The sequence below is a fragment of the Catharus ustulatus genome, chromosome 6, assembly GCF_009819885.2.
Source record: "Catharus ustulatus isolate bCatUst1 chromosome 6, bCatUst1.pri.v2, whole genome shotgun sequence".
In the NCBI taxonomy this organism is placed as follows: Eukaryota; Metazoa; Chordata; class Aves; order Passeriformes; family Turdidae; genus Catharus; species Catharus ustulatus.
Genome location: NC_046226.1, coordinates 2474704 through 2491952, shown reverse-complemented (window position 1 = coordinate 2491952; position 17249 = coordinate 2474704). Strand labels below are relative to the sequence as shown.

General features: G+C 57.9%; 1 protein-coding gene across 1 annotated transcript; it reads right to left on the bottom strand.

The window, feature by feature from the left end:
* Nucleotides 1-1054: 1054 nt before the first annotated feature.
* Nucleotides 1055-6452, bottom strand: PTGDR (prostaglandin D2 receptor). The gene is made up of 2 exons (XM_033063288.1): nt 5447-6452; nt 1055-1654 (listed from the first exon to the last, which is right to left on the bottom strand). The coding sequence occupies exons 1-2, from the start codon at nt 6260-6262 to the stop codon at nt 1388-1390; spliced, it is 1083 nt and encodes a 360-aa protein (XP_032919179.1). The 5' UTR covers nt 6263-6452; the 3' UTR covers nt 1055-1387.
* Nucleotides 6453-17249: the final 10797 nt, after the last annotated feature.

Here is a 17249-nt window from a genome sequence, read left to right as displayed (position 1 = left end):
CTGGATCCACGAGCTTGGAAATCTTCTCCCACCTCAGAGATCATTCCATGGTTCTGCATTGCTGAGCACTCCAGCCTGACCATGCTCCACCTGTCCCAGATCCCAGCTCAGGGGGACAACAACAAACTTCTAAAGTTCTCCAGGGCTGTTATCTCATCCGGCTGCGGTGGAACAGGTCCCAGGAAAGGCACAGAGCAGGCTCAGAGCTGTTGACTCTGCAGCCCCACGTGAGCCATCTCCAAGTCAATACCAGACCAGTAACACGAAACCAATCCCTGCACCAACCCTCATTTCCTTCTTTCTCCTTGGAAAACCCCGAGGAGAGGCACTGAGCTCACAGGTACCCCCAGAACATCCCCAAACACAGCTCTGCCCTTTTCTCCAGCTGGGAGAAACAGCCAGAGCCAGCCCCAGCAGGTCACCTCCAAAAAGCTCCGAGATATTGCTCCTTCAAATCCAGAATCTGTTTGGCACCAAGAGTAAACATCACGTGAGAGCGGGCAGGAACACGGCTGCACCTTGCAAGGCTTAGCTAAACAGAGAGAAATACTCTCTGTCTCCTCCAAGGGCACTAAACACTTGGTCACCGTAATTTTTTTGGCCTAAATGGTCACTTGAGGCAAAAATTAAATCCAGTTATTATATGTGGTTGAACGGAAATGGATCTGCCATTAAAACAATCGCTGGCTTGCACGCTCGCTCCGACAGCTTGTGCCTGCCAGGCTCTGTGTTCTCTCAATTACTGCTCTCATCAAGGCTCAGGACAGTCATAAACAGAGAACTGAAATAATTACAGCAGAGCAGGTACGGCTGAGGGACACAAATGCCACATCAGTGCTCAGAGTTTTCCAGAGAAGAGCGAGATAAGGGCGGGTAAAGCACAGCCCTGCCCTGGGAATAGGGAATATCCTGGGCAGGGATGGAGGGATTCCAGCTGCACCCAGCTCTTCCTCACACCAGGAATTGCTGCCCAAATTTCTGCCCCTCACCCAGTCCCAAACCAGCTCTGGATAAATCCCCTTGGCATGGAATGGGATCACGCACAGGACAAGGCGATGAAACACCGAACCACTTTTATTCCACGGGGACACAGCCACACTTCTCCTCCCTGTTTGTCCCCTGAACCACTCTCCAAACCCTTCTGCCTTCCTGGACCCCCAAAACTCCCCACACTCCCCAGAACTCTGCTGCTCGGAATATCCCAGATCCCCGGGAGCTCCATCCCGGCTCCTCTCCGGGACAAAACAGCCTGGGGAGGGGACAGAAACCTTTCACAGCGCCCTTGGCCGGACGCTGTCCCCGCCTGCCACCGCCCTGCGCCTCCTCCCGCCGCTCCAGGCCGGGGATGAAGGCTCGCTCCTCATCCTCATCCGCAGCCGCGGCGCGCTCAGGGGATGCCGAGCTGCGGGGGATCTGTCCTGCGCCAGCCCGGGGGGCAGAACTGCCCCTCAGCCGCCGGGCCGGAGCCTCTGAGCGAGGCTTTGCGGGAGCCCAGGCTGCGGCAGACGCGGCGCACGAAGCCGCGGAACACGGAGGTGCGGAAGATGATGAACACCCAGGGGTCCACGATGGAATTCACCGAGAGGAAGCGCAGCGCGCTCAGGTCGGCGTTCTCGTTGAAATCCGCAGCGAAGGCGCCCATGTAGGCACGGATCTGGCAAAAAAAAATACAGTAATTTCACGGTTATAAACCACACCTGATTATAAACCACATGTTACAATCCAGAGTGTGATAAAAGGTTTCTGTTCTGTCACCATCTGCTGAGGGTGGGGCAGTGATCCTGATCTCCCTGGGAGATATTCTGCTAATGGGCATCCATTGAAACCAGCTGGGGCAGTGTTCTTTATCTCCATGGGATATCTCCTGTTCATGGCCATGGTTTATAAACCAGCTGGGGCAGTGTTCTTTATCTCCATGGGATATCTCCTGTTCATGGCCATGGTTTATAAACCAGCTGGGGCAGTGTTCTTTATCTCCATGGGATATCTCCTGTTCATGGCCATGGTTTATAAACCAGCTGGGGCATTGTTCTTTGTCTTTTCACACCCCATCCTTCCTCCAGCCAGTCATTTTCTGCTCATGGCCATTGAGTCCCACTGTGGCACTGATAAAATTACTGCATCCCATTGGGAGTTGCTCCAGCCAGGGGGAAGAGCCCAACATTTCTTACCAAGATAAAAACAGAGGTTTTGGGACACTAAGGGAGCCCCTTTCTCCACTGGACTCCAGAGGAAAACCGGATTTCTCCACATCCCCACTGGAGCTCCGGAGGGAAACTGCACCTTGTACAGGAGCACTGCTCCAACTGAGCCACATCTGTCACTGCAGGAGGATGCAGCCACCATGGGATGGGACTGCTGCCAACACCCTGCCTGACGGGTGTCAGGTTGTACTCTGACTGTGTCAGGGTTTGGGGTTTGTTCTTTGTAGTGCTGTATTTCTATTTTAATTTCCCTAGTAAAGAACTGTTATTCCTATTCCCATATCTTTGCCTGAGAGCCCCTTGATTTCAAAATTATAATAATTTGGAGGGAGGGGGTTTACATTCTCCATTTCAAAGAGAAGCTCCTGCCTTTCTCAGCAGACACCTGTCCTCCAAACTAAAACAGCAACTTTTCATTCTTTGTCCATATATCAGCCACACCTGATTATAAGCCGCACTTCGGGTTCGGACCAAAATTTTAGTCAAAATGGTGCGGCTTATAATGGTGAAATTACTGTAAAAATATATATTGAGGGATGGGGGAAATTAAGGAAGGTCAAGGAAATAAGGGGAAATTAGGGGTGGTATTGCTGTGGTGGGGATAAAATATTCCAGTGAGGGGAGTAAAAAAGTTTTAACCATGGATGGCATCAGGGTGTGTTGTGGGTTGTGGGGCTGGATCATGGAGGGTCTTGGCTCAGGGAGAGCACAATATCAGGACAGGGATCAGGATTTTTTCGTGGATGAAGGAATCATCCAACCTTGGCTCTGTCCCCAAGGCTGGGGCACCCCACTTGTGCTGTCCCCTTTGCCATGGAAATCGGATCTGGCACCCATTGGATAACACAGCTGGGATTCATCCTGGCTCAGGACCACTGGGGTGGGCACAAAACCAGGAGGAGCCCAGGCTGGTGGTGGCTGATACCTCAGGGCACCGCTCCAGAGGTGACAGAGGTGACAGGAAGAGGGTGTGGAAATTGTCACCAAAGGCAGTGGCAGCACCCACGCACACCCCCCACCCTGATCTCGGTGTGTCCCTGCCCGTGGCACCAGCTCTGCCTGCACAGGGGGATGGAAAGGTGGCACTGCAGGATCCACACCCAGGGATGGGGGAGAAAGGGGCACCAAGGGCTCCCTCCTGCCTGGGGCCTCCCATCCCTGGGGAAGAAGTGAGAGGATTTCAGGGCATCATTCAGTGGGGTTCCAAGGGAGCTGGATCTACCTGGGAATGAGGGATTTTGAAGGGTGTGGCAAGCGTGGAGATAGGGAGTTTTGGAGGGTCTGATGAAGGTGGGGATGGGGTTATTGAGGGGTCTGATGGGGTGGGAATAGGAAATTATTGAAGGGTCTGATGGGATGGGAATAGGGAATTATTGAAGGGTCTGATGGGATGGGAATAGGGAATTATTGAAGGGTCTGATGGGATGGGAATAGGGAATTATTGAGGGGTCAGATGGGATGGAAACAGGGGATTATTGAAAGGTCTGATGGAGTGGAAATGGGGAATTATTGAAGGGTCTGATGGGATGGGAATGGGGAATTAATGAAGGGTCAAATGGGATGGAAACAGGGGATTATTGAAGGGTCTGATGGAGTGGAAATGGGGAATTATTGAAGGATCTGATGGGAAGGGAATAGGGATTTATTGAAAGGTCTGATACAATGAACTGACACCCCCCCCTCCCAAACCTTAAACCCTTTGGGGACAACTTCAGAGGAACAGAGGGGTGGTGATGGGGTGGGTGTGGATTTTATTCCAATAGAGTTAAAGCAGCAAACTGATCCCTGGTGGGGGTGGGGACACTCAGATGAGACTGAAATGATTCCCTGACCCTTCCAAGACCTCTGGGACACAGTGGTGATGTGAGGGGCTGTTTCAGGGGGTTGAACAATGAACTGACCCCTGAAGGGGCAATGGAGTGACCCTCCCAGGACAGAGTGGGGTGAGGGGGTGCAAACAGTCCAAGGAAATTTGAGCAATAAATCAAACCCCAGGAAAAGGTGGTGGGGTTGCTGTGGTTGTTAAACAATGAATTAACTTCCCCTGTCCCAGGATGGGTGTTGGGTGTTATTCCATGGGGATTAAAGCAAGTCAGATCCCTGGGACAGGGTGGGGGACACTCAGAGAGGGGACAAAGAAATTACCTGACCCCCCCCAGTACCTCTGGCACAGAGTGGTGCTACAGGGGGGTTATAAACAAATGTAATTTAATTCATTTATTGAAACAAATTGAAGACTGGGGATGTGGTGCTTGTGTTGAGGGTGAGCAACCTCCCAGAATGGGGCAGCGGAGCCAGGGAGGGATTTATTCCAAGGGGATTAAAATAATAACCTGACCCTTGGAGAGGATCCTAGAGGGTGGCAGGGGTGGGTTACTCACAGAGGGTTAAAGCAATGAACCCCCAGCACCTTCAGGAGTTGGGGGTGGTTCCAGAGGTTATTCCAAGGAGCCAAAACAATCCCTGACCCCTGGGAGTGGGAGGTGGTGATGGGGGGGTTATTCCAAGGAGTTTTAGGCAATGACCTGGTCCCTGTGGGCATAGTGGGAGAGGATTTGGAAGGAAGCAAATCTTGGCCCCTAGGAGCTGCTGGTGGTGTCAGTTCATCCCAAAATCAGTGCTCTGAGCCCCCCAGGACTGAGTGGGGCTGGTGGGAGGGATATTCCAGGGTGCTTTAACAACAGCCTGACCCCCATGGACAGGGTGAGGGACTATTCAAAGGGGCCAAACCCTCATCCAACCTCCCTGTGAGGAGGTGGTGCTAAGAAAAGATATTTTTCCAAATGAATTAATGCAACCCCCAACCCCTGGGGCATGGGGTGATGGATATTTGAGGGGGGGCAAGGAAACCACACTCCCAGGGCCAGGCACTGGGGGCAGGGGGGATATTCCAGGCTGCTTTAACAACAGCCTGACCCCCATGGACAGGGTGAGGGACTATTCCAAGGGGGACTAACCCTCTATCCAACCTCCCTGGGTATTTGAGGGGGCCAAGGCAACCACCCACACTCCCAGGGCCAGGGGCTGGGATATTCCAGGGTGCTTTAACAACAGCCTGACCCCCATGGACAGAGTGGGGCACTACTCCAAAGGACCCAAATCCTCATCCAACCTCCCTCAGAGAGAGGATGGCGCTTAGGAAAGGACATTTCCCAAAGGATTTCACACAATGACCGACCCCCAGCGAGCACCACCCTCCCAGGAGCAGGGCGATTTTCCCGGAGGCAGCGGGATTTACTCACGATGAGCGGCAGGGAGCAGACGGTGAACAGCACGGTCATGAGCCCCAGCAGGACGAGGTGATCGAGCTCCTCCATGCGCGGGGCGGTGGCGGGGGGTGTCCCGCGGCGGGGTCCCCTCCGGGCCATGCCGTACAGGTGCCGCATGCTGCTCACGTTGCACGCCACGATGGCCAGCACCAACAAGCCCATCAGGCTGGCGTAGAGCACGGGGAAGCCCAGCTGGCGTGGGCCACCCCCGGCCATCCGGATGAAGCACCAGGTGCCCGGGCAGTACTGCATGGGAGCCCCGAAGCCCAGCAGGGGCAGCGCGCAGAACAGCGCGCACAGCGCGGCCACCACCGGCCCCAGCGCGGCTCCCAGGCGGCGAGTCAGGTGCCGCCGGTAGAAGTAGGGATGCCCCAGGGAAAGCCAGCACTCCAGAGCCATGGCTAGCAGCAGCAGGGTGGGGGCCAGCCCGAAGAAAGCCATGAGGAAGGCGAAGAGCTGGCACAGCACCCCGGGCTGGTCCTCGCCGCGCCCCCCCGGCCCCAGCTCGCTGAGGCTGCGGTTGTAGGCGTAGGCAGCCAGCACGATGGGGCTGATCAGACACTTGCCCAGCAGGTCGGTGACAGCCAGCCCGCTGACCAGCACGTAGAACGCCGACACCCTCGGCGGGCGGCCCCCGGGCGAGCGGGAGCGCCGTCGGTGCTGGCCCAGCAGCAGCAGAGCCAGGACGTTCCCCAGGAGCCCCGCGGCGAACAGCACCGAGCTGGGCACGGCCGATTGGCCGCTCTCGATGTAGCGACTGCTGCGGCAGCGATAACCCTCGGTCTCCATCGGAACGGCCCGCGAGGGATGCCCCGCGCTGCACCAGGGTGCGATAAATCCCGAACCGGGGGGGATGGATGGGATAAAATCCCGGACCGCACGGGGGTGATGTCCTGCAGCGCGCCGGGATGCGGTGGGAAGGATGTCCCGTAGCGGGATGCGGTGGGACGGACGGACGGACGGACGGACGGACGGACGGATGGATAGAGGGAAGGATGGATGGATGGATCCCGCCGCGCCTGCCGGTGGCGACTGTCCTGGCAGGCCGGGTGGCCCCCGCCGCGGAGAGAGGGAGGCGGGAGGAAGAGGAGGAGGGAGAGGAGGAGGAGGTGCAGCGCGCTCGGGCACGGCCCCCGGGACAGCCCCTGCTCGCCCGGCCCGCCCCGGCCGTCGGGGCTCGGCTCCGGGGGGGGCTGCGCTGCTCCCCCGGGACAACCGAGCCTCCCGGGCCGAGGGAGGGGAAGGGGAATGGGGTGAGTGCCGGGGCTGAGCGGCTCTGGGATGAGAAAGTGGAGGGGAGGGAGCTGGAGCTGAGCCCCTCGGGGGTGGGGGGTGCCCGAAAGGGGACAGGACTGAGCCCCGGGGGTTGTGTTGGGGGAGTTACGGGAGAGGGGAAACTGAGCCCTGGGAGGGGGGACAGCCCCAGGGCTGAGGATGAGCCCCCGGGGTGACAGAGGAGGAGGCTGGGGATGATTCCCTGGGGGGTCTCAGCTGATGCAGTGGAAAGTGTCCCTGCCCGCGGCAGGAGGGTGAGAACGGGATGATCTTTGCGATCCCTTCCAACCCAAACAATCCTGGGATTTCATGATACGATTCAACCTGAGCAGGTGCCCCATCTACCTGCAGCCCATCCCGCGGGTTGCCGTGTGCTGGTAGCGCTGCTGACCCCCCCAGCCCCTGGCTCTGCTCCTCTGTCCCACGGGAAAACTCCGGGAGAAGCCCCGAGAGCTTCTTCCAGGAAAGGCAGTTCCGACCGCAGCAAACACGGCTGCAAACGCACACAGCGCCTCGCAGGATGCATGTGATGATGAATAAGCCTCAAACCGTGCCTGTCTACTTTCAAACCGCTTTTTGCTGCTCTGGATGAGTGTACACGAAGCACAGGGAAGTATCAAGATGACAGCAGGGATGGGAAAAGATTTAAGGGGCCAGACACCAGCACGGCAGGTTTTAGTGGTGAGCTGTAGCTCTGGTAGCTGTTGATTCCTCCAGCAGCGAGGGCAGTGCAAGTGAAAGTCCCAGATCCGGAAGGAATCAAGATAAAACTCGTTTCAGCTCTCAGCCACGGTTGGTGTTGAAGTGCTGCCCTCATTAGGGCTGAGCGTGCACCCAGTGCTCCTCCCGGACTGGGGCCGGGCAGAGGAAATTCAGCTGCCCTGGGAAGCAATCCGAGTGAGATCCTCCAAAACAGCTCCTGGAAACACCCACTGCCTTCCTCAGCTGAGCCTGCACTCCGGTCCCACTGGCTGCTGTCAGCTCCCCGAGGGAATCCCAGCAGCAGGGAACAGGGGGGCGGGAGATGTGCTGGGATCTAGGGGAAAATGAGATGTGCTGGGATCTAGGGGGGAGGGAGATGTGCTGGGATCTAGGGGGAAGGGGGATGTGCTGGGATCTAGGGGGGAGGGGGATGTGGTGGCATCCCTCAGGTTTTCCCCAGGATGAAGGTTGGGAAGGAGAGCCCAGCAGCTCTGGAGAGCTGATTTATCGGGAGCACAATGCCTGTCCTGATCCCTGCAGGGATTGGTGCCAGCCCTGCTGGGATGCTGTGAATGCAGGGGATGGTGAGTCCCCGGCACAGAGCAGCTGTGGCTGCCCCTGGATCCCTGGAAGTGTCCAAGGCCAGGCTTGGAGCAGCCTGGGACAGTGGGAAGTGTCCCTGCCATGGCAGGGGAGTGGAACTGGGTGGGTTTTGAGATCCCTTCCAACACAAACCATGCTGGGACTCTGTGACCACCCCAGGGATGGGATCAGCTGCTGGCTGAGCCGTGACCCTGCACACTCCCACATCTGCTCTGATGGGGAAGAGAGTGAAGTTCTGGGCTGCTGGAAAGTCCCTTCACAGCCACCAGAAGATCAAATTCAGTGGCAATTCATTTCTTGGCAAGAGGAGGAGGAAGAACTGTGACAAACCACAGCCCCTCCTGGAGGTGGGTGCTGCCCCCGGTTGCACCAGCCGTGGCTGGAAACCCCAAGGGACCTGGGGATGCTGCTCCTGGCCCTGCCCTGCTCGGTGGGGATGGAGAAGGGACTTTTTGGGACCGTCTGGCTGCGGCTGTGACGCTCTGGGAGCGGGCACAGGAGGTGCCCTCCCCGTGCAGGTGTGGCTGGGGTGTCAGAGCAGGTGGGCAGGGGGATGATTTCAGCTGGTCCGGGTTCCTTCCCCTGCTGATGGCCAAACACAGAGCCCATCCTTCTCTGTGGACAGGGATGGATCCTCAGGCCAGGCTCGGGGCCGGGAATGTCACCACAGACTCATCTCCCTCCTCCATCCCCGCTGGGAGAGGACCCGGCGTGGGCAGCCAGGTTGCATCCAAATCCCCATTTAGCTCTTCTTTGGGTTCATTTGCATAAATTGCAGCTATTAGAGGAGAGAAAAAGAATTTGGAGAAAGTCTCATCACCACGGGTGACGAATCTCTGCCGTTCGTCACGCTTCCGACTGACCCTCTTCGGGCTGGTCACATTCCTGGTGGAGAGAGGGGAAAAAACCGGAATGAAAACAACCCAAAGCGGAAGAAAAAACAGCCACAAAACCCAGAGACAAATGAGGAGCTGGAAAAACTTGAAGCATTCACAAAAAACTTCAGGGATTTTTTTTTTTTTTCCAAAACTTTTGTTGACTCCCTACAGCTTCTCCTTGCCGGATTTTGGTGAGGAGTGCCTGCTCTATTGCTGTGCCGAGTTTTTCCAAGCCTGGCTTTTCCCAAAGAGCCGCCCTGCCCAGGATGCGCTGAGAGCTTGGGGAAGCAGCACAAGGATGGGGAACACCGAAATTTTTCCTCCCTTAGAAAAGCGTGTGGTTTTTTCACTCTGGGAAGATGCACCGAGCATCTTAAACACGCCCAACCCTCCCGATTTAAATTGATAAAGGAAGACAGGGCTGCTCCCCGTGTGTCCCCATCCTGACTGCCGCAGTGTCACCAGCAGAGGGGACTTTTGGTGCGCGCTCCCTCCGCTTTGGGAACACAACAAACCCGCTCTGAGTCACCGGCTGCAATCCCGCCGATTGTTTCCAGCTGCGGAGCAGAAAAAAAACCAAAAAAAAACCTGGGAAGTTGGGAATTGTGCCGACAGCAGCGGGTTTGTCCCATGGAGGGTCCCAGGGCTGCAGCCACCTCCTCCTGCCGTGTTTCCAGCATCGCATCTTGCTATGGGGAGGGAAATAATCAGGGAAATAATCAGGGAAATAATGAGGGAAAGAAAAGCAGCCCCGCGGTGAAGGCGCTGGGCAGGAAGGGGGCGATGGAGCAACGCGTCCGAGTTGCACAAGGGCAGCCCAAGGGTTTGTCCCGGCCGTGGGATGACCGGAAAGGCGAGGAAAGTGGTTTGGGGCTCGGTGGAGTTTCCAGCACAACCGAGGGCGAGTCACGGACACGGGGAGGATGCGCCAGGCGGGGCTGGGGGTGACAGGAGGGGTTTGGGATCAGGGTGGGACTCGGGAGGGATCACCCCGGCATGGGGAGGGAGGAGAGAGGGATGGAGAGAGAGGAAAGGAGGAAGGAGCTCCTGTTGGAGCCCGGTGTGTGTGTCCTGGGTGGTGCAGCCCTGATGGGTCCTGTGCCAGCCCTGGGTGTCTGCGGGGTGTGGAGGGGATTTGTGCCTGGGGAAATAGCCGGGGGGATGCGGGGTGTCCGTGTGTCCCATCGGGGCTGTCCGTGTGTCCCATCGGGGCTGTCCGTGTGTCCCATCGGGGCGTGCTGCGTGTCCCGCTGCGGGCGGCAGGCGGCGGCAGCGGCCGGGATTACCGGGATTATTGGGATTATAGGGATTACCGGGATTACCGGGATTACCGGGATTACCGGGACCAGTCCCCTCCTTCTCCGCCCCAGCCGATCCCACCGAAAGCAGAAGGATGTGGAGCTGCTGGAGCGAGTTTGGAGCAGCCACGGAAATGCTCCAGAGGCTGGAGCTGCTCTGGAGCCAGGATGGGAGAGCTGGGAATGTTCACCTGGAGAGGAGAAGGATCCAGAGAGAGCTCAGAGCCTGAAAGGGCTCCAGGAGAGTGGAGAGGGACTGGGGACAAGGGATGGAGGGACTGGGGACAAGGGATGGAGGGACAGGACACCCCTGAGGGCAGGGATGGATGGGATATTGGGAATTGGGAATTCCTGGCTGTGAAGGTGGTGAGGTCCTGGCACAGGGTGCCCAGAGAAGCTGTGGCTGCCCCTGGATCCCTGGAAGTGTCCAAGGCCAGGTTGGACAGGGCTTGGAGCAGCCTGGGACAGTGGGATGTGTCCCTTCTCATGGCTGGAAGCGGAATGGGGTGGTTCTTAAGGTCCCTTCCAACTCAAATTCATCCTTCCTTCCCTCCATCCTTTTCCCCCTTCCCATCTCTTTTTTCCTTCCTTCATGAGCAGTCTGTACCTCCCTGGCGAAAAAAAATCCCCAAAATTTTGAATCTCAGTTTAAGGGGAGAAGAACCCCGAGCTAAAAAATAAATAAAATCTCAGGAAACATGACAATAATTAAATCCAAGCGGGCTGGCTCGTTGCTTTAGGCATGGAAAGGTTGTGAACCCCCCACAAACGAGGGCTCCCATCCCTCTGAATGTCCGTGGAGCTCCCCTGTGGATGCACAGCCTGTCCCGAGGAGCGGGCTGGGCGGAGCAGGCAGCTCCCAAATGTGCTGCCCATGTGTTCCGCTATTTCCCATTGAATTCCCAGCTACCCCAAGCCTTCTGTCCCCATTTAGCCGGATCGCTCAGCCCTAAAATCCCTTTTAGCCTCAAACGCCGCCGGGGCCGCATCCGTGCTCAATGGAAAGAACAAATCCCGGAGCGGGTCCTGCCGGCCCCGCTGACCCCGGCGCTGCTGGGGGCTGGATTTTGGTCCCGGAGGATGCAGGGGACACGTGTCGAGGGGGAATAACCTCTTCACCCAGCTCCGAGAGGCTCCGGGGACAAAGGCTGGCAGGGCAGAGGGGATGTGGATTTGCCGGGAGAAGCTGTCAGGGGGAGACAAAGGCAGGAAGGAGATAAATGCAGGGAACGAGGCTAATTGCTGGGATTTGTCACCCCCGAGCCCTCGGGGGCTGCAGGGTCAGGGCTGGAGGCCCCAGGAGGTCAGGCGAGGAGAGATGAGCTGGAAAGAGGATTTGGGGGGAGGCTTGGGTTTGTTGGAGCCGTGGGAAGGGCTGAGTCCCATCTCTGAGCAAGGCAGGGGAACTTCCCCAGGAGCTGGGCTAGGGGAAGGTGTCCCTGCCCACGAAACAAGGAGGGATTTAAGGTCCTTTCCAGCCCAAACCATTCTGGGATTCCCTGGGGAGAAGCTGGGCAGATTCCAGGGGCACTTAATCCATGCAACAAATAAAGCCTAACTGTGCAGCAAACTCTTCATTCTGGGTATAAACACCCGAGGAGGGGTCTCAAAGCTGCAGCTTGTGTCTGGGTCAGAGCCCAGACCTGTGCTGGGGGGTTTAGGTTGGATTTCAGGAAAATTTCTTCCCCCAGAGGTGCTGGCACTGCCCAGGCTCCCCAGGGAATGGTGACATTCCAGAGCTCCAGGAATGTTTGGAAAACTCTCCCAGGGTGGGAATGTTGGGGTGTCTGTGCAGGGCCAGGAGCTGCTCTGGGTGATCCCTGAGGGTCCCTTCCAGCTCAGGGAATTCTGTGATTCTGCTCAGTGCTCTGAGGAGGGATGGGGACAGGCAGGGTGTGCCTGCTGTGCCCTGTGCTGTGGGGACAAACACCAGACTCCTTGGAAACGCTGATTTTCTGATTTTATCTCTGCTCCCTCCTGACAGATGCTCCTGCACAAATCCCATCCACACAGCTCCCATCCGGGCTGCTCTGCCTGCAGATGCAATCCCCTCTGCCAGGGAATTCGCTGGAGCCTGGACCAAATAAGGAGCTGGTGGCCAATCTTGGGGAGCAGGAATCAGTCAGTGTCAGGCCCAGCTCCGTGCTGGGGGCTCCTCACGCTCATCCGGCAGCTGCTGGAGTGAAAACAGCTTTGCAGCAATATTTAGAGAGAGGAAGGAAGGAAGGAGAGCCCCAGAGATTTAATTTTTTTTTTTTTTTTACCTTTATGTCTTAAAATACACTGCAAAACCTGGAGGATTTCTTTGGGCTGGGGCTCAGATGTCTCAGAAAGTTTTTCCATGTGGGAGCAGAGTTTTCATCCTGTGAGTTTTCAGCTCCCTGGGGTGCTCTCAGCAGCTTGATCCTGGAATCCCAGAATGGTTTGGATTGGAAGGGACCTTAAATCTCATCCCATTCCAATTCCCTGCCAGGGGCAGGGACACCTTCCACTATCCCAGGCTGCTCATCCCACTTGGTTTTCCTCCTCTCCATGCACTGAAACCTTTTCCCACATTTCTGCTCCAGCCAGGTAGCCCAGGACCAAGAAACCCTCTTTCTATGAAAATCTTGTTTTTCCATGCTGTTCTGGACCCCATAATTCCTACTCTCCATAAGGAAAACTTCTCTCCCACAATATTTATGATGCCTTGAGCAGAAAGGGTCACAGCTGGAGGGTGGGAAATCACAGGGTGGCTGTCCTGGAGGATGCACCTCAGCAAATCCTGGATCCCTGGGGAAGTAAATCCATCCTTGGGGAAGTGTGTCCCTGCAGTGGGCCAGGGTGAGGAGATGCTGAGTCACGAGGCAAAGCTGAGTCAAGGAATTGAGAGCAAAATTAATGAGAAGTGTTCCCAAAAATGGAGATGTGGAGAGCTGGGTGCTGTGCTGGGGGGGACCTGCCCAGCTGTCAGCTCCCTGGGGATGCTCCCAGGAAAGGAAACAGCCCCAGGGAGGGCAGGGAGATGGAGCCAGCAGGAAAAATCCCTCAGGGTGGCTTGAAGGGATGCAGAGCCACCCCACAGGGGTCACCCAGAGAGTCCCAGAGCTCAGCTCAGAGCTTGTTCCCCAAGCACCCCTTGGGGGTTCTCAGATGGTTCCTGAGGGTTGAGCTAAACCCATGGCTGTGCCCACCTTCCTGGGCAGGGCTCTGGTTTAATTCTGTCTGTTTAATTCTGTCTGGTTTTGTAGAGCCTCAGAAATGCTGCTGTCACATTTGGCTGGTATTATCCAGCAGATTCCAGTTATTAAGGATGGAGGGATTTTCTTTCTATCATTCCATGAAAGGAGCGAGCAACCAGGTGGGAACAAGGGACAGAAAAGAGGAAACAGCTTCAAGTTGTGCCAGGAGAGGTTTGGATTGGATATGGAGAAAAATTATTCACAAAAATGCTTGTCCAGCCCTGGCACTCAGAGCAGTGATGGATTCACCACCCTGGAGGGATTTAAAAGCCACGTGGATGTGGCACTTGGGGACAGTGGTGGCCTGGGCAGTGCTGGGGAATGGTTGGACTCCATGAACTTGGAGGGCTTTTCCAACCTAAACAATTCCATGATTCTATCAGGGGGGTCCCCAGAGACATCTCCTTTTTCTTAGGACATGAGGCCAGAGCAGTTTTTGGTGCTGGTCCAGGGAGCCCCGGGGTGCAGAGCCCTGTCCCTGCCACAGGGATGTTCAAGGCACGGCTCTGTGCCCTTGCTGCCAAATCGCCCGACCCTGAGCAGGGCTGGTTTCCGATATCCAGGGGGAGAAACGCTCCGAGGGCTTTATTGCAGTGACCCACTAACCCAGCTGGCAACGGGACACCGCTGACCGAGCCGTGCCAGCACTGCCTGAATCCCTGCAAACATCCCCGCTCCTATCGCAGCCCTGCAAACATCCCGGAGCATCCTGAGAGCCTTCCCCGTGTGCTGCTCCCCTCCCTGCAGCCTCGCTTCCTCTGCTGCCTGCCCCAGGAGAGGTGCGCGTTTCCTGCTGCTCCCCTTATCTCTGCCGGCAATTCCAGCGCTGCCAGGCTGGGGGAGAGGCTGCCGGCATTTCCTGCCTCTGCAGCCAGGGATTCTCTGCTTTTCCTGCCCAGGGGAAGGTGAGGTTTCAGCAGGACAGAGGTGCCGGCCCCTCCCGGCAGCCACATCAGGCAGGAGTGGGACCAGCGGTTTGTCCTGCTGTTCCCAGTTTAGCACAGGGAGTGTCTGCTGGGTCGGGACAGATCCATCCTCAGCCCCATCCCAGATCTTCCCCCACTCCCATAATGCCAGCACATCTGTTTCTGCCCAAAATGCCTCCCAGGAAACGGCTCTGGATTGTTTTCATGCCCAAGCTAAGAGAAGGGATGAACCCTGCAGCCAGAGGCACATGGAAGTGATTACAGGGATCACCACCACCCTTCCCAGCACAGGGTGTGGGCGAGCACAGCCTGTCCCTGTCCCCATCTTCATTCTCATCCTCATCCCCAGCCCCATCCTCATCCCATTCCATCCCATCCAATCCCATCTGCATCCCAAAACCTATCCCTGTGCCCATCCTCATCCCCATCCTTGCCCCTTTCCTCACCTTCTTCATTCCCTTTCTCATCCTCATCCTTGTCCCCATCCTTGTTTCCACCTTCCTATACCCATCCCCATCCCAATGTCCCTCCTCATTCCCATCTCCCCATCCTCATTTCCAGCCCCATCCACATCATGGTCCCCACCCTTATCATCCCATTTCTTGTCTCCATCCTCCTCCTCATCCCTACCCCAATCCCTGTTCCCATCCCCACTAAGGCTCCCAGCTTCTCCCAAGGGATGCCCATGGCAGCAGGACTCTGCTCCCAAGGCCAGGACAGGACTCCAGCTCTTCCCAGTTTTCATTTTTTTAACTGACTGATGCCAGTTTGGCTCAGAGAGAAAGGAAAATGCGATTTTTAGCACTGCAAGAAACCTGGCAGCTCCTCTTTCCCAGTCCAGGGGATTCTCAGGGCCCATGGTTTGGATTTTCAACAGCCCCCAAAGATCTGATGGAGCAGCAAGGCTTTCCTCCCTTTCCCTCCCCCCTTCCTGCCCCCTCTGCCCACTGCCACCTCCTAGGTGCCACCAAATGCCACCACGGGAGTGACATCCCAGCTGGGATCTCACCAGGCAGAGGAGCTGCTGGCCCCCTGCAGCTCCCAATTTCCCTGGAGAGCCATGGAGGTGCTGGAGCTTCAAAGAAAAGGCACGGGAAGCTCCTCAAAGGCAGCAGATCAGGCCCAGCTGGCCTGGACCCCGCTCAAAGTCCTGATGGTTTTCCATGGCCAGGCAAATGACTCCTTCCAGGGGCTGGAGCCAGCTCCCTGCAGCCAGGGGCCAGTGCCTGCTCCAGATGTGGCCCTGGCAGTGACATTCCCTGGAACAGCCAGACTGCCAAAGCAGCTCAATCCCAGCACAGTGGGAGCTGCTTTCCAGGGTGAGCAGGGTGCAGGGGATACAGGATGGAGAGGACACGACCCACAGTGACAAATCCCTGTCACTGCAATAGATAGTGTAGAGAGTGTCCAGCTGCTTCCCGTGTGAGGATTCCCGTCGGGAATGCCATGAATGTGTCCCTGATTCATTTCTCTCGACAGCCTGCCGTGGTTTGACACTTCCCTCCTGTTATCTGGCATTCCTGGGGCACGGCTGAGCCTCGGGACAGATGCAGTCTCCAGGCCAGGGAAGAGGGAAACGCTCAGGAAGCTGGAGAAGAGTTCTGGCAGCTCCCAGCCCGGATTTCCAGGAGCACTCACAGAGTGCAGCTGCCAGGATTTGAGCTCTTCCTCCCCTCCACCAGTGTGGGTGCTCCCACCCCGACCCCCCTGACCCAAAACCAAACCCTCCTCGGTCCATGGAGCCCAGCAGAGCTGGAGATGATGGATGAGGGGATGGAGAAAGGATAAACAGCGCTGACCCCGCGCCCGGCCGGCCGTGCGTGTGGGGCCGCTCGCTGACCGCCTGCCAGCCGAGCTGCACGACAAATTCTGGCCGGGGGCTGCCCCTGCCCTCCCTCCGCGGGTCCCCTGGGCTGAGCAGTCACGTTTCTTCCCGGCTCGAGGGAGCGGCATCCGAGGGAGCGAGCGGGGAGCGGCCAGAGCCTCCCGCCCACGCCGCGACCCCGGCCCCGACCCCGGCTGGACACGGGCCCGGCCCCGGGGGCGGTGCGGGGAGGCGGGGGGGATCCGGGGGGAGGCGGGGGGGATGCGGGGCTCTGGGGGGGATGTGGGGGCTCTGGGGGGGATGTGGGGGCTCTGGGGGGGATGCGGGGTCCGGGGGGGATGCGGGGTTCCAGGGCTCCGGGGGGAAAGAGGGGTTCCGGGAGGGATGTGGGTTTCCTGGAGGGATGCGGGGCTCCTGGGGGAGGATGCGAGGCTCCAGGGGCTCCGGGAGGGATGCGGGACTCCAGGGGGGAATGTGGGGCTCCGGAGGTGGATGCGGAGCTCCGGGGGGGTGGGATGCGAGGTTCCAGGAGGGTGCGGGGCTCCAGGAGAATGCGGGGCTCCTGGAGGGGATGCGGGACTCTGGGGGGGATGTGGGGCTCCGGAGGGGGATGCGGGGTTCCAGGAGGGTGGGGAACTCCGGAGGGATGCGGGGCTCCAGGGCTCCGGGGGGGATGCAGGGTTCCAGGAGGGTGCGGAGCTCCAGGGGGGGATGTGGGGTTCCGGAGAGATCCCACTCTTTTTCCCACTCTTTTTCCCGGCACCCCTCCGCTGTGGTACCCGCTCCCCCGGGATGCCGATGCCGGTACCGGCCCGGGGGATGCGCGGGGATGCGGAATAGAGGGGAGGCCTCAACCCTGGACGGATTTTGGGTAAAACCTGATTGGCCCAGGACTGGGACGGCCGCTGCATGGCCACGCCTCTCGGGCTACTCCCTGTCCCGCCCCGCGGGCCGGGGTCGCCCCGTCCGGTCCGTGCGGCTCTGCTCGGCTCCGCTGCTCCGCTCGGTTCTCCCGGTACCGCCGGGGCTTCCCGTGGCCGGTGTCGGG

Coding starts and splice junctions, on each gene's coding strand:
- PTGDR (XM_033063288.1), bottom strand. CDS start 6,262: ATGGAGACCGAGGGTTATCGCTGCCGCAGCAGTCGCTACATCGAGAGC. Junction 1,655..5,446: donor TCTGCTCCCTGCCGCTCATC/GTGAGTAAATCC, acceptor TTTTTTTGCCAG/ATCCGTGCCTACATGGGCGC.